This window comes from Lates calcarifer, linkage group LG19, assembly GCF_001640805.2.
Source record: "Lates calcarifer isolate ASB-BC8 linkage group LG19, TLL_Latcal_v3, whole genome shotgun sequence".
Taxonomy (NCBI): Eukaryota; Metazoa; Chordata; class Actinopteri; family Centropomidae; genus Lates; species Lates calcarifer.
The window spans coordinates 12,397,847-12,421,516 of NC_066851.1; the positions used below are offsets into that span (position 1 = coordinate 12,397,847).

The following is a 23,670-nucleotide window of genomic DNA, read 5'->3' on the forward strand; positions in this document are numbered from 1 at the left end:
ACGTTTTAATGGGCAGATTTTATTGTTCCTGACTATTTCTTAGTATTATTATCATTTTAGAAGCACTGACATAACTTCTGCTAAATGAAAACACCAGGGCTGCAAACAAAGGATCCAGTTGTTGCACCTCATTTCATTCGGAGGATTTCACACTCACATTTGTTTTATATGACGATGAGAAGGGACACGAGTTTTGAAAGACTTCTATTTTTCCAGTTTTTATTGAAATGTAAACAGTTAAAGTCCAGTGAATAACCGTAAATGTTAGAAAAGGTCAGCAGTGGGGAACTTTAAAGGAAAAAAAGAGGAAGTTTAAGTCATGAAGTAGAAGTAGTGCTGTAATGGAAGTTAATGAAGCGTTGAAAGTTAATTCAAACAATTCCTACAGGTGATTACTTACAAACCTCTCTGTCTGTATAAAAGAACAATCTGTTTCTACACCCTCTGATACACTATTAGTACAATACTGCACTGCAGGAAGTAAGGTAAGGAAGTAAGGAAGACGGTGGCTTCAAATGACGGAGGACCAGCACAGTCTCCAGACTTAAACCCAGTCGAGCTTGTCTGCGATGAACAGAAGGTGAAAGCAAAGCAACAAGTGCAGCGTATCCATGACAACTACAGCTGTGAACAGACAAACCTTCTGAACATTTGATTTCCATTGTGGAGTCAAAAATTTAAAAAAAAAATTTATTCGTTTCGAAAAAGTTATTCGTTTTTTTTTTTTTTTTTAATCATTTGTTCTATCCTTTAAGTTCAGAGTAGACTGAAACATTACACTGTGTGAATTTCAGTAACAACTTGAAAAATGGAGGTGAACTTTTGACTCGAAGTATATGTCAGTTATTGTTATTGGAGAGCTTCCTCCAGTCCAGCATCCACTGGCTTTACTCCTGCAAATTTTATGAACCCTGAAGGCTTTTTACTCCTGAATCACTTCCTGTTGAACACTGCAACCTTTGTGTTGTTTTCTCCTCTTGTATTTCAAGATGCTGTGCTGCACTGTTGCAAACGGAGTCATTATTAAAAGAAACACCATGCTCTCTTTAAAAAACTAGGGAAAAAACACAAGTGTATCTGGTCTGTCTGAAGCTATCTACTGCAAACCATGCGCATGAAAAGCACAGGAGCTTGAAAGAATGTTTTCACAGAGGAATGTGTAATGCTTAAACTGAACATAAAATATTAAACACAGATTTGTAGTTATGTACGGCTGAACTAATAAATTAAGACGATCGAGACATTCCTGGGGTTTGCTGGAGTTTTTATGCTTAGAAAATAATAAAATCACCAAGACCTGTTTTTTGGCAGATGCATCTATTTTTTAAAATGCTTTCAGAATATTTATATCGCACAAAAGTAATTTTAAAAAATTATATATTCAATCTCCCAAGTTTTGCTTATAAAAGTTGTCATAATGTGGGATGTTTAACAGATTAAGTGAGAAGTTTAAGTGTAAATGTTGTGCTTGGCTTGTTATCTAACGGAGCACAAACAGGGGATTTATAAACACACAGGCACCTTATGGGCATTTTCCAAACCTGATCTAACACTGGCAACAGTTAGGGCAGCTTCAATGGAAAAGCAATGGAGACTTTGTCAGTGAAGGACTTCAGAGTGAGTGTTATTGATCAGTGACACTGAGAGGGAACAATTCATTCTGCTCATCTGAATCCTTCTGAGCCCCAATCTGGCTGGTTTTTGACCCCACTTTAATCTATTTCCATCAAAATATATGTGCTGGCATGTGTGGTGTGGCCACAGGCGTTACAAACTCAGTTAAATACTATTTTTATGGGCTATAATTCCAGTACTGAGTCGTATAGTGATTAAAAGATAAAAAGTTTACACAGATTTGAAATTATGTTTTATTCACAAAAATACCATTTCAGGCACTTGTAAAGTAGGATGTTTTGTCTTTACTCTGAGATGCCAAGAACTGTCCCGGGCTGTTTTTGAAGCAACACAGTAACTCCGGCAAAACGCTGTTGTCACAAGGAAAAACATTCAATTCCTCCCACTGGCTCGGAGGAACGGTTCATGGGCCTGGTGCCTCGCAGCATCTGCGCTTAATTTTTAGCATTTGTGTTTAGCCTTTGGCTGTGTTGTGGCTGGGACAGGTTAGAGTAAACTTAGAAAACCAAAAATACACTCAACAGACTTTCAGATCATTTCCAGTGATGGTCCTGTATGACTTAGTGCTAAAAATTATTCGCAAATGCTACTTCATTCACAGCTGACCAGGTCGTCCTCAGCTTTGGTTTCCTTTAACAGAGGAGGCCACAGAAAATTTTCCTTGAGACCACGTTGGCTCTTCTGACAAGACCCATCTTGATGAGACACTTCAATCAACGTCTCACTGTCTCCCAATGTGAGCCTCTCTTTCCCAGCATCCTCTACTCATGCTCACCTCTCCTTCCCTTTGCCTTCAGTCCTACACTGTCTGTCGCTTCTCTGCATCTTCTGTTTTTGGCTCGCCACCTTCATTTTTCCCCCTCTCTCTGCTTCTCTCAGTCTCCTTTGTCATCATTGCTGTCCTGCAGTCCCAGGATGCTCTCCAACCTCTTCGCCCTGATGGGAGGCAACTGCTCGTACATATCAAAGCCAAACTCTGAGTGCCGTTGGGGAAGACGGAAGAGCAGCAAGTGGTTCCTCAACACCTGGAAATGAAAGAGAGAGTGAGACAGAGGTGAGAAGAGCAGCAGAAGATAATTTCCAACCAGGCGTACTTGCTCCCCCAGGGGGTTCTTCTGCAGCTGTTATGTGGAGAGATTGTGAAGTAGCTCAACTAAAGCCATCTTCTCATATGAGCTGCAGACAATAGGTGGACATTGTCTGCCCTTTCACACATGTAACACACAACCAGAGACTGTCTGCGTCAGACATGTTCTCACTTACTGGAGGTATTTTGATTGTTTTAGGCGAGGTGTGGCACCCACTCACTCGCTGGTAAGACCTGGCCATTTGCACATGTCGGCTCAATCAGACATTACACTGGCTTTGTACTAGGGAGCTGCCAGGGTGACGTCCATTCAATGTCCGGTCCAACTGATTCGGACATTTGTGCTCTCACAAACAGCTCCTCTGGGTAACGTCTAGATAAGTTCTGGGGTGCAGTGCATGTGTGAAAGCAGCTTCAAGTTAAAAAGAATTTAGATAACGTTTTTGTCTAAAAAATTATATTAACATATTGAGTCAGCTGTAAAACCTCAACACTAAGTATTCCAACTGAGGGTGCATGAAAATTAGTTAGCAAGCAAAAAAAAAAAAAAAAAAAAAAAAGGTCGCGAGTTAGGCATTAAGACAAAGGATAAATGGTTGAAAAGGAATAAGCTAAATGTAAAAGTCTAAATTCTGCTGCTCCAAGTGGTAGAGTACAAACACAAACTTGACCAAACCAACTAAACACCGACCTTTCAGTTATATGAAATTACTGTATAACAATATCCACATTTATATAGTTAATAGTGTTAAATCAGATCCAGTTTAAAATCAGTTCAAATGAACATGTGGCTCATGACATGATGCCAGGGCTGTGGGGGGTTCATCAGGCAAAAAAGAAACACTTGTATAAACAAAGTTTTTGGTTTTAAGAACCACACAAGGTTTCAAATTATATCACTGCAGGACTTTAAGTTGCACATTTATTCAATTGAACTTGGGGAGCACGCTGGGACTAAGACTAAAACTAGGTGCTGAAGACATTATAGAGAAACTGAAAGAAAACTGAACTTAAAGTGTCCTCTACTTTAAAAAAATAATAAAAGTGGTGGAAGGATCAAAACATGAAAACACAAAGCTACTGAACATTTTTAACAAATGAGATAAAAACTAAGCTACAAAAACAACAGATGGAAAGGTAAACAGTCCAGCAGGCCAGCAGTGGCTTGGACGGTGGTCAACGAGATGAAAAACAGTGAGAAGCAGACTGGTTTTTGTCCGAGGAATGTGGAGAAAACATCCTCTGAAAGTTAGATGAGAAGTGAGGCGAAAAGCTGGTACAATCAAACACCTCGCAGCGAATAAAGATCAGAGAGAAAGAGAGGGAGGGAGAGAGGGGAGGAAAGCAAAGCAGTGGATGTAGAAAGGAGAAGAGTACCTCATCAGTCAGGTAGTAGATTTTCCTCAGCATACTGTGTCGAGCTGCTTCAACCTCCTGGTAAAAAAGGACGAGGAGGGATTAAAGATCAAAGGCCTCACTGATGTACTGTACTAACACGTTCAAGTGTTTACTAAAACACTCTTCCTGTGTGTATGAATGTTTTCAGTCCCTGCTCTGAAATAATGTGTTTGTGAAGTTAAAGTTGGTAAATGTGTTTCTTATCCTCGGATGTTAACTCCAAAACCTCACACTTAAACAGCATTTATGAAAATTGAGTATGAGGGACCAACTCTGAAGCTGCTCCATTGACAGTTAATCAACAACATGAGGTTGCTTTCGTAGGCTAGTAAAACCTCCAAGACTTTGCATCCAATGAGCTCATATTTGACGCAGAAAATGTGCATAAATCCCCGTAAAACCGCCGAGCACTTCCCACAAATCCAGCCTCCTACTCAGTGCAGCTGCAGCACCTTCTGGGTTTGCTAAATCATTATATGTGAGGCAGTCTGCCTTTGGTTTTGCTGTGGCTGATTAAAAAAAAGCCACAAGGCACAGTCAGAACAGGAATACATAATCAAAAATTCAGTGAAAGCGGGACAACAGACTTAATCAAGAGAGGCTAGGATTGGATTTTTGAAGCCTTTGGGGAGCGGTCTTCATAAATCAGGAAAACACTTTCAGTGCTGACAGAGAACACATATTTCTCATCTGTTCTGAGGGATGTTTTTGGTCAGTTGTGGGCCACGCAGTGCTTTATACCTGTGCTGCGGCATCCTGAGAGAAGATGAAGGAGTTGACGTGAGACAAGGCGACCACATATAAGACCGGACACCAGCAGAGCCTCAGGGTCCCAGTTACCAAAGAGCGGAAGTAGAGACGGAGGAGAGGGAGGGAGTCCTCGGGGGGAGAGGTGAACCGCTCGATAGGGACGGACAGCTTCAAATGACCAGGAAGAGGTCATTTAGGGAAAAAAAAAAAAACTACTTCAAATCGTGAGTTTTAAAAGACAGTAAAGAACTGAAAAGCTGCTAAAAAGATAAAAAGGCAGCTGATGAAAATGAAAAGCATCAGCATCATCTTTACCTGCTCCAGAGTGACCCCCAGTGACCTCAGCATCCCCACATGTTCTCCAAACACAGCCAGCCTCATCGTGGCACTGTACTTCCTCTGCAGGGGTAACAGCACCCAGCAGCCAAACAGCCGGTCTCCAAAAGACACGGCTTCGTACTGAGCCAAAAGGGCTGAGTACAAGTCCTGGAAGGAGGCTAAGCCAGGAGGAGGGACGTTCAGGTCCAAGATGTCCAGCCTGGATCGCCTGCAAATAAAGACCTTCTGTTTACCAGGATCTGAGCCGCCCTTACACTGTGCTCAATGGAGATTAGAACAAGGGTATTAAACATTTTATGGATGTCATATCAGACCTGGTCAGCAGTCTGAACAGACCCCAGGTCAGCTTCTGAACGGGTCTCTCCAGGAACAAGTCACTGGAGCACAGGAACACACAGGAGAGGCGGGCGAGCTTGGCGATTGGGGGGATCACCTAGAGCAGGACAAAATGTTCTGGATGTTACAATAATAGATGCAATATATGACTGAATGAATGAAACACACTGGAGGAGGAAGATCAAAAAATAATGACAAGTATTTATCTCACATAGGTATATTATTATTAGGCCTGCAACAGTTGATTGTTTTATTGTCAATTAGCCTGTGTACTATTCAATAGGCTTATTGTAATTTCTCACAACCTAAAGAGTAGTCTATATATTGTTTTATTCATATAACCAATGATCCAGCTCAGTTTAGTTTGATATATGAAACAGAAGAGCAGCAAATCCTCTCATTTTGCAAGCTGGAACCAGAGAATGTTCTGCATTTAAATTGTTAATCTGTTATATAATCAATGAATAAACAACATCTTTCAAAAGAATTCATTAAAATAATCTTAAAAGAGAAGCTTTAATTGTTAGCCCACTATTTCATTTTTATGTATGTGTGTTTTTTATTTTGATGTTTTATATCTCATTTTATTATTTTTGGGGTATTTTATTTCATTTTGTTCTTTGAACTTTTATTTGCTGGATTTTATTTAATGGCAGTACTGAATTGTCTTAATTTAGTTGTAAACCATAATGTTTTGAAAGATACTATATTATTGGTACAAACCATGTTGGATGATATGTAATATGATTTGTTCCCTCTTCATCAACCTAAAAAAACCAATATCAATTTACTCTAATTGTTCTAAAACTTCATCAAAGGTCTAAGGATAGAGGATGTTGTCTGCTGTACAGACATTAAGTTTTTTGAGGTCATTTTGTGATTTTGCTGCACAAATAAAACCGACTTGACTTGAATTTGTACCTTTAGGGCTTCCTCCCTCCAGACCTCCAGCAGCAGCAGCCACTGCAGACAGTGGGTCACCGCCTGCAGAGCCCCCTGAGGCAGCTCCTCCACCGCTAACCCTCCACCGTCTGACACCCCTGTTCGCTCGTACAGGACTGACGAGCGGGAGGAAAGGCCAATCAGACGGTAGGGTGGGCCCGGTGAGCTCTGGGAGGAAAAGGGAGTTGATCCAAGGGTTACGGCCGCAGAAAGCGTCTCGGGACACCAGCACAGAGGACTCCAGATGGGCCAGGTGGGTGAGGTAGCAGCCTCGGATGGACGGCAGCTGGACGCAGGCCTCTCTCAGGAGAGCGCCGACAGTCTGCAGAGAGGGAGAGGTGCAGTGCTGTGTTTCTTCGTGGAGCTTCAGCTCTCCCAGCTCTACAGCCTCCGGGCCTCCGCTGTGGCCCTCACTGGAACATAAACAAACAAACATAAATGAAGTAACACTGGGATATAGAGGAAGTGAAGCACGTCAAACATCACTTTTGGTGGAGATGTAATTTGAATTTAATTTAATTTGTGAAATTAGATTAGAATTATGAGCCCAGTTTAGACAGAATGCATTATATATAGTAAACAAAACAAAAATGTCAGAGCAAAGTCTCAGGCTGATGATTGTGTCTGTACTTATTGGCCTTGTAAATACATAATCCAAAATTAAACTCTGTAAAATAATGTAAACTTACGATAGAAAGTCCTTGTTGAAGATGACAGTGGAGAGCAGCTCATGTGCCAGGTACTCGCTGCCTGGTAATAACCATAGCAGGAGAACCAGCGCCACCTGGTGGTACAATGATGCCTGTGTTGCAACTTGTGGCTCAATGGGAACCTGAGAACAGACAAACAGAATACAGAGTAAAAATGAAGCTTGACAGCGATGATGCATGTATAGTTTAGGTTAGAGCCTACCAGTCTGTGTGCCAGCCGGAGCAGCAGGTAAAGGAGGTGGTGTTCGTGTCGGAGAAGCCAAGCCCTAGTGTGAGACAGGGTGGGTGAAGCCTGACTGCAACTGCGGAGGTAACCCATCACAGGCTCGGACAGGAGGAGAGCAGTGAACTAGAGAGTGGGAGAGAAAATCAGACACAGATAAGAGAAAAATGGAGATAAAATATATAGGATTTTTTTTCATGTGTTACCACAAGATGGCAGCAAAATGTAGCCCTGTGTGCCTGATACTGCATGTTTTCCCTCCAACCAAAGACTACGCATCTTACTGATAAGTTCCTCCTCTTTAACCGGAGATTATCTAAGCAGTAAAATCACCTCATGATTACCTCACCTCCGGTTCCTGTCCAAGCATGATATATAATACTCCCTAAAGATGTTCAGTGGGACCTACCTTACAGCTGAGACCTTTGTGGATGCCTGTGATTGTTTGCAGGAGGAGCCCCAGGCCTGTGAGAAGAGGGAAGGGGGAGCTGGGGACAACCAGGCCCGGACGATCCCTCCAGCCTGGGCAGGCCAAACCGGGGAGGCTAGGGGTGATCTCTGGGCTCTGATGACTAGACTGGACATTACACACGACTGAGGAAGACCTGGTGTTGCAGAAGTTATAATCAATCAAGATGAGTAAAATGCATCAAACACATAAGCAAGAAAGCAAAAGTAAACGCATTTAAGTCGTCATTTGTTTCCACTATTCCAGCATTAACTGTCTTATCTGACAACAGAGTTGACATGAAGTAAATCCAACATACCTGAGGTTCTTTATCAGGCTTTGGACAACATGGTGAGAAAACAACGGGAGGAGAACCTCAGATGTGAGCTGCTCCAGCTCTTGCAGAGTCTCTACTGGCTTGAAACAATTCTGAAGAACCAAGTTACATTGTATGAAATAAATACACATGTCCACATTTTGCACTTAACAATATCATTTTACATTTTGTTCAAGTGTAGCCAGAGCAAATACATATCAAATCTTAGACATTTTCCCTAATTGACAATTTGTGTTTTATATACTATATCAGGCGGTTCATAGATTAAACGCTCAGTAAGGTACAGAGAGTTCAACCATACTGATGTGGTCAGATTTCCTCAGATATTTTCCTCTGCCTTGTTATTTTATTGATATTTATTCATGGAAAACCATGAATTTGTTAATAAAAGTATCACTTGATAAGTTCCACCTGCTCCAAGTTCCAAAAATTGTGGCTTTGCAATGAGACTGACACATACAGTTATCAGCATACATACAGGTGAGAAGAACAAAGTGAGGAATGGTACCTGTCTGGAGAGCTGATGATAATAAGCTTCTAGGTAGAGCAGGTAAGCTGGTATCAGAGCAAGGCCGCTGTCTTTCTGAAGTGGATTATCGAGGCACTTCACAAAGCCTTTCAAATGGCCCAACAAAGATGTCTGCAACCCTGTGACATGTCCCCAAGACACTGGAGGAGGCGGGGGGCACTCCTCTCCCCGAGAGCTGTAGGAATAACAGAGAGCGTGGCATGTGGATACCAAGGAGTGTTGTGTGATGACTCATGCAGCTGTGTGGTTCTCTCAGTCCATTTCAGTCATTCATCTGTACCTGACCATGCCGGCCTGAAGCTCCTGGTGGCACCCGGCAGTGTGTGTGACCTGTGTGAGTAATGAGAGCAGAGCCAGGACTCGCTGGAGCTGCAGAGACAGCAGAGGATCTGAGGGGTTCAGCGCTCGGTGAACGGACTGTAGTGCCCTCAGTAAGGCTGGGTACAGGTCTCTGTGGAATAATAATGACAGTAATCATTAATGAGCAGAAGTGAATATTAAGCATCTAGCACACCAAAGACCCAGACATTAAAAAAGAGCTAAAAGGAAAGGAAATATGGCTTAAAAAGCTTGAAGATGTTAGCTCACATGTACAATTTGCAGGCCTGTCCGTAGCTGGCTGCTACAGCCCACAGCCTGTAGGCCTCAGTGGTGATCCTGAGGGCCTCAGTGGGCTCCAGCAGCAGTTCACTGGGCTCAGCACTCAGCAGACAAGACAGACGTTCCCTCACTCCTAGAGAGTTTAACTGATGAGAGGAGAGGGGGAAATATATTACTAATGCATACATGTGTGCTGTACAAAAAATGGAAACACTGACATTAACCTATACTTAGTTTAGAGCTCCAACAGAGGTTATAAATAGTATATATTTGCACAGTATTTAATGAACTCTAAATTATTCATATGTCTATTTTTTGTATGTAGCTTTTGTATGTAATCTCTGTTTTTTGTATTTTACAGAAACAAAAGCTCTCATGCAATTTTCCCACAAGTACTGTTGCTTGTCAACAAACATTTTAGAAAACTCCTCTCAGGCTTTTTTATGTTTCTGTTTTCAAAAGTGTTCTTCCTGTGACTGGACACTATTGTACCTTGATCTTGGAGGTAAGCTTGTTTGGAAGTTTGGAAGTTTTCCATGGTTCCATTTGAATTTCTGTTCAATCTGGGGTCAACATCCCTTGGCTATGGACCTTAAACTCCTTGATAATATTGGCAGCTGTGGTCACAGGAGCAACAAGCTGCTGGGAGATGACCTTGTAGCCTTTACCTTGACCACACTTCCTCATCTCCTCAGACAAATCTCCTCTTTTCTTTCTCTGGTCCATGTTCAGTGTGATTCACACAAACAGCACAATGAGGACTTTTCTTCATTCAAATAGGCTGAATGACTGATTATAAGATTAAAGACACCTGTGATTCTAACTGAAGACAAATGTCTGCTTGAAATATCACAGCAATCCACTTATTTATCACCACTTCTAAGGAGTGCCGATAATTTTGTCCAGGCCGTTTTAGAGGATCTTTGTGGAATAAGCAGAATATTCTGTGGTAAACCAAAGGCCATTTCAACACTTCTCAGAGAGAACAGAACATTGTTTCAATGAGGTGTAAGGGTACAAAACACTTTTAGCCATGTCTGAATATGCACTTCAATTGATAAAATTCAATATAGTCACAGTTCATCCAGACATTTAAGACACAGTCTCTTCAAAACACTAATCAAGACACTATGACATGGGAACACTTACCAGTCTGGCACAGGCATGTCTGCCAGAGGTAGCCAAAACTCTTAAAAGTTTCATGGCGTTGGCCAGTGGGAGTCCATAAACAGACTGAGGGAGGGGTGAGGATGGTGCTGCCCAAGAAGTGGGAAGAAACTCAGACATCACTGTCCCCATCAGACGAGGACAGTCCAACACCTGAGAGCGAAATGATAGTAATTCAGTGACTGTGAGTGAAATGTTTGCTGACCGGAGGAGTTGTTACTGTAGTTACCTGTGTGGCAGACGAGGCGGAGTGCCTGGCAATACGAGTCAGGATGTCCAGAACATCCTGGACAACTCGAGGTGATGGTCGAAACACCTCAAGGATGTAACGTAGCCTGGGGAGCAATTTCATTTTTAGCAGACCCTGAAACACAGATAGGGATATCAAAGAGAAAACAATAATCGTTAAATTTTCATTTACAGGACTCCTTCACTGCATTCACAAAAATTAAAATATGAATAAGTCTGACCCAAGGAAAACATGTAAAATATAAAAAGGAAAAATGAATTCTGGTTGTTTACCTTGACAACATCCTGCCTGGCCACGTCATGATCACTTCTCCTCTCTTCCTTCTCCTTGGCTGTCTCCTTCATACTTTCGTCCAGCCCTTCATCCTCCTTATCCTCTTCCTCCTGAGCAGACGGCAGCAGAGGGAAGGAGGCCAGACCATGAAACCAGGAGAAGGTGCAATCCAAACAGTCCTGAGAGGAGAAACAAATTGAATAAGAACTAGAGGGACTAGACACTGGACTGAGATACTGTTGCAGAGGTATAGTGACAAGCAACCACAGTGTTTTATGTTATACAAATCAATATATTCAGTAAAAGCGGTCAGTGTGGCTTTATTTTCCAACTGCACTTCGCAGAATCATTTAATAATTCTACCTTAAATTTTCTGTTTGAGAATTTGGAGAAAATGGGTTAAGAAAAAACTGTTCAAGTAGTCTTACTTCATCCTCTGCACACACTAGAAGTGCTTTGAGTGCATGCACAGCTGCTGACATCACTCCCTCCACACCATCATCCAATGCAAAGCGGAGCAGGAAGAGCAGGCCGGCGTCGAGCAGAGTGGACGTCACACTGCCTTTCAGAACTGAGCGGTATTCTCCAGCACGAGCCTACAGGGTATTCAAAAAAAGCATCCAGTATGAGTGAGGCACTGTAGATATGTGCGACACTGAGTGAGTGTGTGTTTGTTTGTGTACCTTTGAGAGGATGTTGGCGAGAGTGCTGAGGGCCAGAGTCCTCTGCGGGATGACCTGACTCCGAGACAGCAGGAAGAGCTCCTGCAGGGAGTAACCTGCCCGCTGGGAGGAGAAATCCTCAGTGTCAAGAATGAAATCACAGCAAACCTTGACTTTTTGGGTATTTTGGCTCAGTGCCTACTGACCTCTGGCTCTTCTCCATGATGGTGCAGACCCAGGTGAGTAGGCAGATCCTCCATGGGCGGGATCAAGCTCCCAGCAAAGTCAAACCGAGCCTGCATGGCCTGTCAGGACACACAGAAACAGCAGAATGTGCTGGCTCAGGTACACAATATGTTTAACTCAGGAAAACACTTGTCAGTGAGGCTTTGAGTAGAAATGAATGAAAATGTCAACATCTCTCTACCTTCTTGGTTCCTTTCCTTCTGGGTGCAGGCAAGTCCCTCATCCACTCCAGCTTCTCTGGCTCCAGCTTGTCCATGTGGACCCATTCTTTCTGAGGCTTCACCAGCAGATCCCTTTCTGAATTAACAAGCAAACACACACACAGGAGGAGTAAGCATATTGAGTAACAATGTAAGATAGCTTATTCTAATTGGTACAACCACCATCTGTTGTAGCCATGACAAATAAAGTGACAGCTCCAGCATGTGTCACCACTGTGAGCCAAACCTACACCTACACTGAGAAAACAATCCTCCCGCTGAGTTATTTAGTGTGTTGAAGACATAGAGAACATTAGCTTGAACCACATCAAGTTTGGGCTCCTGATAACACTAAATCACATCTTGGTAGCATCACGTGATATTCTGTCAGCCAAACAATATGACACTATGCAAAATGTTATACAGAACCATGTGGGAAACTTGTGCTTCTCTTGATAATTACAAAAAAAAAAAAAACTATCATAAGTGACAGTGACCAGGACAGGTGGGTTATATTGTGACACAAAAAAAATCTCACAGTCAGCATCCCTACAATGCTCTGTGAAAAGCTGAGGCAATGTCTGGCTATTTATTCTCAATCCATAACAAGGATGTATTGTTTTCTGTAGGAAAGGCGATAAATAATCTTTGGCCAGAATAACAGAATGACAAAAACAACTTTTCTCTTTTTTTCTTAGTGAAACAAAAAGGTATAAATGATGTGCAAGATCTGTCTTCATGTGATCCATTAGCAACGCTTTCATCAGGACTGGGAGTATCCTCTGAATGATCTGCAGTAACTTAATTGCAGAGAGTGGCTACTTTTGGCTCAGTCTGGCCTCTCTGCTAATCACACAAAGTGAAGTCAACGATCAGCTTTATGCCTGGATTTTAGCCATGCAGCTGAAGCATCCCACATTAGTTATACAATTAGAGGGTGGATGAGTGGAGAGAGAGAAGTAAAGTAAAGAGCAGGAGGGGCAGGGATGGAGGGAGAGACAGCTGCAGGCAGTCAGCCAGGTATGCTGGTGTGGGAGCTGCTGCTGCCGAGATGCATCACTGATCAAATGATTATACAGCCTCAGCAAAAAGGTTACAATTTCACTGAGCCAAAGCAAGATGTGATGAGGAATACTTATATAGCCATATAACCTAGATCCTGTTGGTTAATTTATATCTGGAGAGCAGGAACTGGGAAGGTAGACGTGATAAAAGGGTTTATTTTGAATACATCATACCAGTCAAAGCAGGTGGTGGTGGCACTTCACCCTCCTCCTCCTCCTCTCCTTCCATTTCCACTTCTTGGGGTTTCTGAAATAGCTCAGCAGCACTGGAGGAGTCTGACTCTCTGCTTGCACTTTCAAGAGGAAAATCTTCCTTGCCGCTTTTGCCCTTGGGGTGTTTGGATGAGGAGGCAGAGGACAGGACGCTCTGGGCTTTGCGAGATCTAACAAACTCCACCAGTCTCGGATCTGGGAGGCAGAAATAATCGTGTTAAGCACTGTAGTACCAACAAAAAGTAAAAGAGGTTCGGATGTACCAGTCAAGATACAAACTCAGCACAGGAGCTATGGATTACTGTCCATGACAGCTCATGCATCTGTATTAGATGCTTATTAGCTATCATGTGGACAAAAGCGCTGCCTACCGAGCTGAGCTAAGAGTTTCTTCTGCTCCTCTAGGATCTCAGACTGAGACATCGCCTGGAGTTTGGCCTGGTTCTCCCTGTGGATCCTCATGGTCTCTCCTGAGCTACGTGGGCCCCCAAGCCCCTGACCAGACACCAGCCTGGGACCTGAGACCGTAGGATGGTTCTAGAGAACGTAAAGGAGTGAGAATGATATAATGTCAAAACAGATGTGTGGTGGAAAAACCCCCAAAACAAAAAACTTCCTAACAATTAGGACATAATTCATATACTCCTGAAGATGTCCAACATATCAGCTGTCATGTGTCATTACATTACGTTCACTAACGATCACCTGCAGCATCACACTGATCTGTATCCATACTAGTCTCAGGAGGGAGGTTCTGTTCCCTGAGTTCAGGTGTCTGAGCAGTTTCAGGTGCACAGTGTAACGGCGTCTTTCCTTCCTTAAGTCTCTGTGCTGCAATCTGACGAGCAAAGATGCTTTTCTTCCCTCCAGATGATGACAGAGGCACCTGGTTGTAAGGAGTACATCCACTTCAAATATTTGAATACATCCAAACAAGAATCATTTTATTCAATGCCAAATTAATTTAACAATACAAACAAGTATGAACAGTAAAACTAGACATTTGTTAAGATACATTTTAAAGTAATGTATGTTTTTGAATATATAGAGAGGATATGTTTTAATTATAAATGGCTATGGTTAACTGCAATTTTAAGATCTTTATCTGTTGAAAATCAAACTGAGTAGAATGGACATTAATGTCTCTGTACCTGGCTGCTGGTTTCTGAGCGGTGCAGCACTTTGGGGAAAGCCATGCCTGTAAATGCTGGTAGAGATATTGGAGTAGAGCTTGTGTCTCTCTCCTTGAAATAAAGAATAATGTTACTTATTCATGGGTGAAAAAATTAAAAATAAACAACTAAAACTGCATATCACGTGAAAAGAAACAAGACCCCAGCTGACTCTGAGGAACTCACACACACATGAACAACACAATTTGTGTGACATATCACTTGCATTTATGCTGGGGGGGACTAACTGGGAAAATCAGCAACTTAATGGAGTTCACTGATTCTCAGTTTGTACTTGTCATTTTTGAAGAAAAGTATGAGTTAAGTTTTACAACCAGCACTTACGACGATCCTGGAGAGAACAGCACTAATGTGAGTGTCGTGTCTGTCCAGCCTCTCTCCAGCATCCTCATCCTCGAAAGTGACACGACTAGCTTTAAAGCGAGACTTCTTTGGGGGGGCTGGCGTCAGAGAAGGGAGCTGGTCTGGAAGATCTACAATAAACACACAGATTAATATTGTATTTGGGGTTTCTGTATTAAATAATCTTACTGTGTATTTAGATCAGTTAGGAAACCATTTTAGCAGGTAAATGTTCTCACCTTCTATCGTAACCACATCCCTCTGGCTTCCTTCAGTCTCCCCGTTGTGTTCTCCTGCTCCGCCTCCAGCCTCGCCTCTCCTCTTGTCAGGACGGCGAACCACATTTGGCAGCAGACGGGGCACCAGAGGTCAGAAACTGCTCCTGCTCTCTCAGGAGGTCTGCCTCCGAGTCAGTTGGCTTGGGACGCCGCAACATCCCTCTGAAGGACACAAGAGACCATATTAATGGTATAGTTATTTCCTTTTCCATACCCACAGGTGTTTGCTTAAACCTGACACCTGGCACAACCATTCATCTCTCAAACACCTAACACTCCTCGGTGGGGAGACACACTTTGACATAAGACTGCTGGAGTGACAGGTGGTGGTGACTTAAGGGGCCCAAAGCTGGTTTGTGACTACAAAAACAAAAGCTCCGCCCCTAATGACAGATAATGGATAAAATCTGAAAAGAATTAAAACACTCTCAAGCTGACTCCAAATTCATCATACTATGTGTAGCTGATAGTTTAGTCTGGCAGATAATGGGGACCATATTAATATGAATTCAACTGCTGAACTTTGTTAGCGTGGCTACTCTTATTTCAAACAGACGCTAACTAGGAGTGTAACAAAAGGCAAAAAGCAACTAACTCAAACAAATTAACTAAATAAATCTGCCACATCTAAGGTTAGCTAAATAATACTTCTTCGTTTTCACGTGTACTGAAGTTTACATGAGACACGCACGTACTTACCGGCGATGAATGTAATGTACAGTTAACGTTAGCTTAACGTTAGCTTGAAATCTCAAACCTCACTCAGTCGGAGTGTAAAAAAATTCCAAAACAATAACGAGTACTGGCAAAACAATGTAACTATTTTTGCTGCTTTACAGCATTTCACAGTTGTGTTAGCTAGCCTTCAGTTAAGCGCAGGATCCGAAACAGTCGACACTCGGGGAACACACGGAAGATTTTTAATGTGACACAAAATATTACCTTCAAAATAAAAGCTTGCCAACATTCGGTGAAAGGGAGGTGCGTCGACTTCCCCTCTCTCTAGCAAAAAATTACATGGTAATTTAGAGGTGTACAATATTGAGTGGAGTTGTTGGCAGTTATTTAATGCATCCTCTCTGATTTATGTCACGGGAACGCCCAGGGTGTTCAAGGTAACGACACCGCCCCCTCCCTCCGTCCCTGCTGTAGGAGAGTGGACAGCCGGTATCTGGATGAACACGGTGCAGTGTTGGGGTTTTTTTCTTTTATGATGTATGGTTTTATTGGGTAATTTCAACTGCACAGCACTGGGCACTGACGACAAGCTTCGCTGACTGCATCATGGTCAACCTCTGCTGTCTCTGCTGCGGTGAAATCCCTCAACCCCGCCCCCCTCCGTCAGGCCAGTCGGGAGGACCACCGCGGGATCCCCGCTCCGTGCAGCAGCAGCAGCAGCAGCAGCAGCCGCCTGCTGGCTCCGGCCCAGACGCTGTGGGGCTGAGGGGGGCGCAAAAAGGGGGAGCGAACGGAAGGGATATCTAGAAGAGAGCATGTGGATAAAAAGGAGTGAGTTTATGATCTCTCTCTGACATGCGAAGAGTGCAGCATGCTCTCTTCCGATCTGGACTCTGCGGAGGACACGACGGCCAGCGCTCCCAATGATGCTGAGGGAGAGGAGCAGGAGCAGGAGGAAGAAGAGGAAGACTCACCGGCAGAGAGTGATGTCCCGGAGGAGGTAGGTGTAGACAAACCCTCAGTTCTTCATCTTATTTTTAACCTGAAGAAAAGACACATCAGCTGACAATAGATATACCTGACACTTCTCATAGCTGAATGACTTTAAGAAAAGTAAGTAAATCAGAAATTGTGAACTATAAATTGCCCGTTCCTGCAACATAACAGCAAGGCCACAATAAGATGCAAGCTTCCTGATCATGTGTTTTACTTTCTTTAAAAATATACTAATTTTCTTTTGTGTAACTCTGAATTGAAAACACTGCATTGTGATTTTTGTGCCATGGTGGCTCTCTGGGGAATAAATCCTTTGACATTCCCTCCCCCCCTGTGCCATTACAGTACCACTGCTTCCACCTGCAGCCAAACAGCGTCTCTGCTCTCTGAAATGACAGAATATCCCATTTCACAAAGTGGCAGTTAGACTCCAGTGATGTGGAAAGTGTACCCTCACTAACAAACGGATACATTTTGCTCTGGAGAGAGTTACGTCTCACTAAGAGTTATTTCCTGTAAAGCCCTACCTTGGTGTAGACACACAGTCACATTTCAAGTGTACCTGCATGTGTCCCCTCTACAGTCCCCTCTGCCACGTAGTAATTACTATGATTCCATCTGGGCAGCTGGTTGTGTGCAGCCAGCCATGTAGTGAGTACAGGCAGTAAGATGATACAAGCTGTCTTCAGATCTATCATCCATGTAACTAGATCCCATCTTATAGTGTGGAGAAATCTGAAATAAACTTTAGTTATGAGCAACTTGTGCCTTTTTTATCAAATATATTTCCTGTTTGACGTCAGCCAGCAGATTTAATTCAGCTCCTGTCACATCTTGAGTCAGGGCTTTTTGATTGATTTAATCTTTGCTATATTTAGAAATTGACTAAACATCAGAAGAGGTATTTCAAGAGAGAATTGCATATTATTATATATAGTATAGTAGTAGTAGAAATACACGATGGAATAAAAATCACTGCATAGTGTTTTTAAGGTAAATGAGTACAGGCTGTACATCGTCTTTAATGTCTGCAGTCAGGATGCCTGGACTGCTGAAGACTCCTCTCCATCCTCTCTGGTGCACGAGAACTGAATCCCCGTTTGCTCCATAAATAACTGAGGTGGAACCAGCAAAGTGACATCCCCACCCCTGTGTCAGTGCAGTAATGGATGGCTGGTTGTCAGCATAAATCCCTTCACTCCATAAAACACTAGAGGTAGTCTACAACAACACAGGATCTCATGGGGATGAAATGTTACAATAAAAAAAACAAAAACAGACGAGAATATCACAAAGTGCCATAAAGTCGTTCAAAAACAAACTCCCGTCCTCTCAGGTTACATTAAACCTTTCACTCCTGGTTTAATCTCTTCATGCATAAAGGGTTACGCTTCAGCTTCTGTTACTGTTAGTGTTACTGATGAAATAGCTTTGGGCCACTGTCTTTGCTGAATGGGACAATTTGACTTCTGCTCAGTATTGCAAATGTGAGCACTTTGTGTTTCTGTTTTTTTGCCCTGAGCTAACCAGCCAGTACTCAGCAGATTAAGTGAGAAGCAGAGAGATGTACAGAAAGTACTTAAAGTATCAAACATGAAAAATGGGAAATAACATTATATTGTATTGTATTATTCCATTATAATAACTCATGTCAACATGATGTAAGTTGTATTTTAATGTTGTATCTGGTTGAGGTGGAGTTACTTTTAACTACTTTACATTGTATTGGATCGTTTATCTGTCTAACAGTGTGTCATATTTTATCAGCTACTGAAATAGTTTGATATCACTTTAATAATCAATTATTAATTCATTACTTAAGCACTAATTATATCTAGGGTAAAAAGTACAGTATTTAATCTGTGGAGAGGGAGTAGAGTGTGAAGTAGTCATAAAAGGAAATTTCAAATAAAAGTACTTCACAAATTGTACTTAGTAAATGTACCTACATTCCAACATTAATGCATGCATATGCATAAATGGGCCATAGTAGACTGCAAATGACGATTATTTCCCTCATCAATTAATTGCTTAACAGGTTTCTTTTGTTTGTTTGTCTTGTTTTTTTTTTCTTTTATTGTACTACATATTAATCTTCAAAATGTCAGAAAGTGGTGAAAAATGCAAACTTTCCCAAGGTAACATGTTCCGATGTTTTCAACATGTCGTCCAAAAATCAAAATTATTTCATTTAAAAACCACATCTAACAGAGCAGAGCAATGAAACCAAACAGGAAATTATTGCTGACTATTATTTTTTTGTCCCTTCAAGTAATAGGTTAATTGAGTACTGGTGTCATGTTTCATTCTGCTGCAGTCAGAGCAAAAAGTACACATATATACAGTATATATATCAAGTGTGATTACTAACAAGTATCAATATTAGTATCTGCCTCAGAAAGCCAGTGTAAATCAGGCTGTTTCTAACTATGGATTTTAATCTCCATGATTTTTAGGATTCTGTCTGCATACACATGAGCCTTACCCTGTGGTATTAATGTGACATCTTTACTAGCCAGTACATTTGCCCTCATGCAATATAAATTAAGTTAATTTCAGAGACAGATGAGTGAAAACAGCTCAGTTAATATCTGTCTGTCAGCTGCAGTGACACACAGCCTCATGGGGGACACTACGCGGTTTAATTGAATTCCACTGAGCTTTCTTTAGTTTGATTTACTTTGTGCTTAGGTGTGGAAAAGCCAGGCAATTTATAGTGCAGCTGCACTCATTTGCATTTCTGCTGCAAGTCATGATATTGCTGCCATGTTTCAGGGGCTCATTGCTCTAAGTGCCTTTTCCTTATTACTCACTCTCTCTCTCTCTCTCTGCAGCAACGTCCAGTGAAGCAGTCCCTGGGTTCATGTGTCTGCCGGGAGTCCCACTGGCGCTGCCTGCTGCTCTCCCTGCTCATGTACAGCTGTGTGGGTGCGGTGGCCTGGTGTCAGCTCACCAAGGTCACCAAGATCAGCTTCAGCTCCGCCCTCCCCTCCTCCTTCACGGCCTCCTTCACCTCCTCCCTGCGGGGGACGTCCGGGATGGGCACCGGAGGCCACTCCATGATATACCACGACAGCCCCTGCTCCGACGGCTACATCTACATCCCCCTGGCCTTCCTGCTCATGCTCTATGTGCTGTACATGGTGGAGTGCTGGCACTGCAGGGCCAGGAGCGAGCTGCAGTGTAAGGCGGACGTGGACAGCGTGTACGAGCGCGTGCTGCGGATGCGCCAGGCCCAGCCCTGCATATGGTGGAAGGCCATCAGTTACCATTTTGTGCGACGGACCCGGCAGGTCACCCGGTACCGCAACGGGGACGCCTACACCACCACGCAGGTGTACCACGAGAGAGTGAACACGCACGTGGCGGAGGGAGAGTTTGACTACAGCCACTGTGGGATGAAAGATGTGTCGCGTGACCTCAGGGGCCTGGAGGGTCACACAGCGACTCGCTTCCGCTTCACCAAGTGTTTCAGCTTCACCGAGGCGGGCCCAGAAAACGATTACCTCAACCAGAGAGCCAGATTCTTCTCTGAAATCGAGGGGTTGGACGATTACATGGAGGCCAGGGAGGGGATGCAGCTGAAGAACGTGGACTTCAGAGAAAACCTGATAGCCTATGTAGACCCAGATAGGATGCCCTGGTACACTTCCCAGGTTGCCTTCTGGCTGGCAGCTCTCTTCATGCTGTCCTGGCCTCTGAGAGTGCTCATAGAGTACCGCACTGCTTATGTGCACTACCGCATAGAGAAACTATTTGGGTTAGAGTACAGCCACAGCAGCCCGTCTCCTCTGGACGAAGACAGGCCTGTGGGGAACAATATCAGTTGTGCTATTCCGAGAGTGGACACGCTGGACAGCACTGAGATGGAGTGGCACATACGCTGCAACCGCCAGGTGATTCCCAGCTACTCAGAGGCCATGATGATAAACATGAGCACAGCAGAGTCTAACTCGCTGCATGACACTGAGTGCACCTCATCCTCGAACTGCTTCCTGCTGGACAGCAGCCAGACTGCTCAGAGTTACGGTGCCCTCCAGAGCCAGGACGACTGTGACCGATGCAGCGATCTGACCACAGATGGAGGAGGAGGAGGAGGAGAAGGAGGAGACAGGGGAGGAGGCAGGAGGAGGACCATCACCAGCTCCAGCTGCTCCTCCATCTTCTCCTGCCGGGGAGCGCTGTTCCAGTCCCACCTCTCCTCGGACACGTCCCGCCTCTCCCTCTGCCGCATGTACGGCTCCCACCGCACCGTGGCCCTGTGGAGGAGCCGCAGCAGCAACCTGACCGACCCCTGCTGCGCCGACGAGCAGTGCTGCGGGTCCGACTCCAGCCAGCTGGCCCTCAGCGACAGCCCGCCCACCTACAGGGACGCTCGCTTCTTCCCGGTCCTCATCGTGCACCGGTCCGAGGGTTGCGGCGGCGAGGATGGGAGGGAGGTGAGGCGTTATTACGTGCGGAGAGGGTCGTCCTGTGTGGAGACGGCTCTGTGAAGGGATGAAAAGAGACTCTGATAAGTCAAGATAATAATGGACAGTGCTGACATTGTAAAGATTTATGGAGAAAATGGGATGTTTCAGGAAATCCCACTGTAAATATGAAGCAGACAAAACAGCTGCAGGTGTGATGTGTTTAAATGCAATAAGACATGTCATACTCTCCTTGTGGCAGCAATAGTCTGTCACCTACACTGACAGAGTGTGTGTATAAATAATTGTCACAGTCTGATCAAGATGGTGCATACATGCCTTTAATACACGGCACTGCCACAATCTGAGCGTTCCCACATTTCGTCACAGACGTTTTCCAAAAATAAAGGTTCACCTGTTCTTGTGTGTGTGTGTGTGTGTGTGTGTGTGTGTGTGTGTAGGGGGTGGGATTTAGATGGGTGGAAATTGTCCTACTTAGAGGAAAATGTAAGAATAATTAAAAGAAAAAAAAGAAAAGTTGCATGTTGTTGCCAAAGGTATTGTCTTTTAGTTTGTTAATAGACATCAAGGTGAAACCAAAGACATGAGTGTTCTGTTTTTTGTTTCATTTGTTATTATTTTATTGAACCCTACAAAGCATTTATCAGTGAAAGATGCAGTGTGTGGAGCAGAGAACATGAAGTGAATGTCAAACTGTGGGAAATAAAGATGGTCCTGAAGGAACAGGTGCTTAATATCAACTTTTAAGGTAGATGAATCTGGCGTGTTGTTTTTTTTTTTCTCGCTCTCTCAAATGAGTCGATTAAAACTTGCAGCAAATCATTTCACTGCAACACATTTCTATTTTTGAATTTAAGGTCAGGAACAAAAGTGCATTCTGTCAATATAGAGGACAAGAAAGAAAAAGAAGGAGAGGAGAGATTGGAGTTGATTTTGTCTTGTGATCATGTTGATCTGAGGTGACGATGTCAGACACTGTCAGACTCACTGGTACTTCTGCTGTCCTCGACTACAAGCGCAAGAGTAGAAACACTGTGGACGGACTCAGGAGTCACAACACTGATCATTTGGTTTCATCAACAGCTTTCCACTTCGGTTGCAGGACTGAGGGTGGTTGGTACAAATGAGGATTGAAATGTGTTACTGAGAGGCTACACATTTATACACAAAGTTTTGGCTTGACACAAAAGGGAAATGGTTTGTTTTAACAGCAGCCCTCCGTCAAACTTCACTGCCAATATTTTTGTCTGTGAACCTCATTTTAAGAGTTTGCTTTTCCAGAGTGTTGTATTATATTGTGGTGGAACGATAGACCACAATACAGAGAGGAGACAGAAAGTCATGATGGCAAGAAAAAAATATATTTTATCAGCTCAGGAACCAGCACAACAAAACTAACAACAGTTAACACCTGACTGGACTGCTGAGTATAGTAGTAGTTTTACTGAAGTAAAAGTCACACATTATGGGATTATTATTACTGATGCATTAACATGTTAACCGCAGTTAAATGTCGTAGCTGCTCAACATGGTTTTAACTACTTTACATGTTTATAACAATACAACATATTTTATAAACTGATATATGTAAAACATTATCTCCAAACTAATAGGTAAAATTACAAAAAATCTTATTTTTGCCCCACAGTGCAGTACAGTATAGTATAGTTTTTATCTCTCCCCTTGCTGACCACTAGATGTCGCCATTGCCACAGACCACATTTACAGTGTGGTAATGTGTCATGAGGGAAAATTGTGCTCATATGTTTTTGAATGTCTTCATTCATTCATCTATTAACCCATTTATCTGTTATTAACCAAACTTATGTTTTACTAACTCATGTAGAGGTTAAGTGCAAAAACAAATTCTTCACTTGTACCATGGAAATAGCAAAAAAATTCTAAACTAAAACTTGGCCATTTAATCACTTATTCAGAAGCTCTTCCTTGCTGAATGGAGTTTGCTCAGTCGTCATGGAGACACCTTTGTGAGACATGGGAAAAGCTAGTAAGTGAAATTTGTTAAGTAAGGTGGGCTCTAGGTGTGACACAGAGAGGGCTTTGTTGTTTTCTCTTTTTTAGTTTATTGGACCCAGTGAGAGAGAGGACCCCAGGTCACACATCTACAAGATGTCAAGGAAAACACAATAAAGTCCAAACACATTCTACCATCACATTCATACAATAACTACAATATGTATCATCACCAATAAAATCACTGCACATCAAAACTATACATACACACATCTTAACTAAGATGATGAACTCACACCTCTCATGAGCCACAATTTAACTTTCTTTTTATTTAAAAAATGTTGTGGTTAGTTATTGTTATTATTAATTA

General features: G+C 43.0%; 3 protein-coding genes across 3 annotated transcripts in view; 1 reads left to right on the plus strand and 2 right to left on the minus strand.

Moving 5' to 3' along the window:
- ltk (leukocyte receptor tyrosine kinase) overlaps window positions 1-2,433 on the minus strand; it is a 92,600-nt gene extending 90,167 nt beyond the window's left edge. Inside the window, 1 exon segment of the mRNA XM_018683957.2 lies at window positions 2,411-2,433. The gene's annotated coding sequence lies outside the window, so the exon portion shown is untranslated.
- On the minus strand, window positions 192-15,380 carry rpap1 (RNA polymerase II associated protein 1). Its single transcript, XM_018683961.2, is given in 28 exon segments — window positions 192-2,660; window positions 4,100-4,156; window positions 4,862-5,038; window positions 5,186-5,417; window positions 5,524-5,642; window positions 6,467-6,601; window positions 6,603-6,900; window positions 7,177-7,319; window positions 7,400-7,546; window positions 7,830-8,025; window positions 8,188-8,297; window positions 8,714-8,909; window positions 9,015-9,185; window positions 9,323-9,480; window positions 10,484-10,654; window positions 10,731-10,865; window positions 11,024-11,203; window positions 11,453-11,620; window positions 11,708-11,809; window positions 11,893-11,991; window positions 12,114-12,229; window positions 13,371-13,604; window positions 13,781-13,942; window positions 14,106-14,295; window positions 14,561-14,653; window positions 14,927-15,075; window positions 15,184-15,289; window positions 15,291-15,380. Coding segments are annotated over 28 exon segments (4,284 nt in total). The 3' UTR covers window positions 192-2,510.
- Window positions 15,381-16,164: 784 nt separating this feature from the next.
- On the plus strand, window positions 16,165-21,389 carry si:dkey-13p1.4 (transmembrane protein 151B). The gene is made up of 2 exons (XM_018683959.1): window positions 16,165-16,900; window positions 19,731-21,389. Exons 1-2 carry the CDS (start codon window positions 16,772-16,774, stop codon window positions 21,387-21,389), a joined length of 1,788 nt encoding a protein of 595 aa, XP_018539475.1. The 5' UTR covers window positions 16,165-16,771.
- The last annotated feature ends 2,281 nt before the right edge of the window (window positions 21,390-23,670 follow it).

Bases quoted from the DNA above. Each gene is read 5' to 3' on its own strand.
- si:dkey-13p1.4 (XM_018683959.1), top strand. From the start codon at position 16,772: ATGCTCTCTTCCGATCTGGACTCTGCGGAGGACACGACGGCCAGCGCT. The intron at 16,901-19,730 runs GTAGGTGTAGAC...CTCTCTCTGCAG, and splicing joins AGAGTGATGTCCCGGAGGAG to CAACGTCCAGTGAAGCAGTC.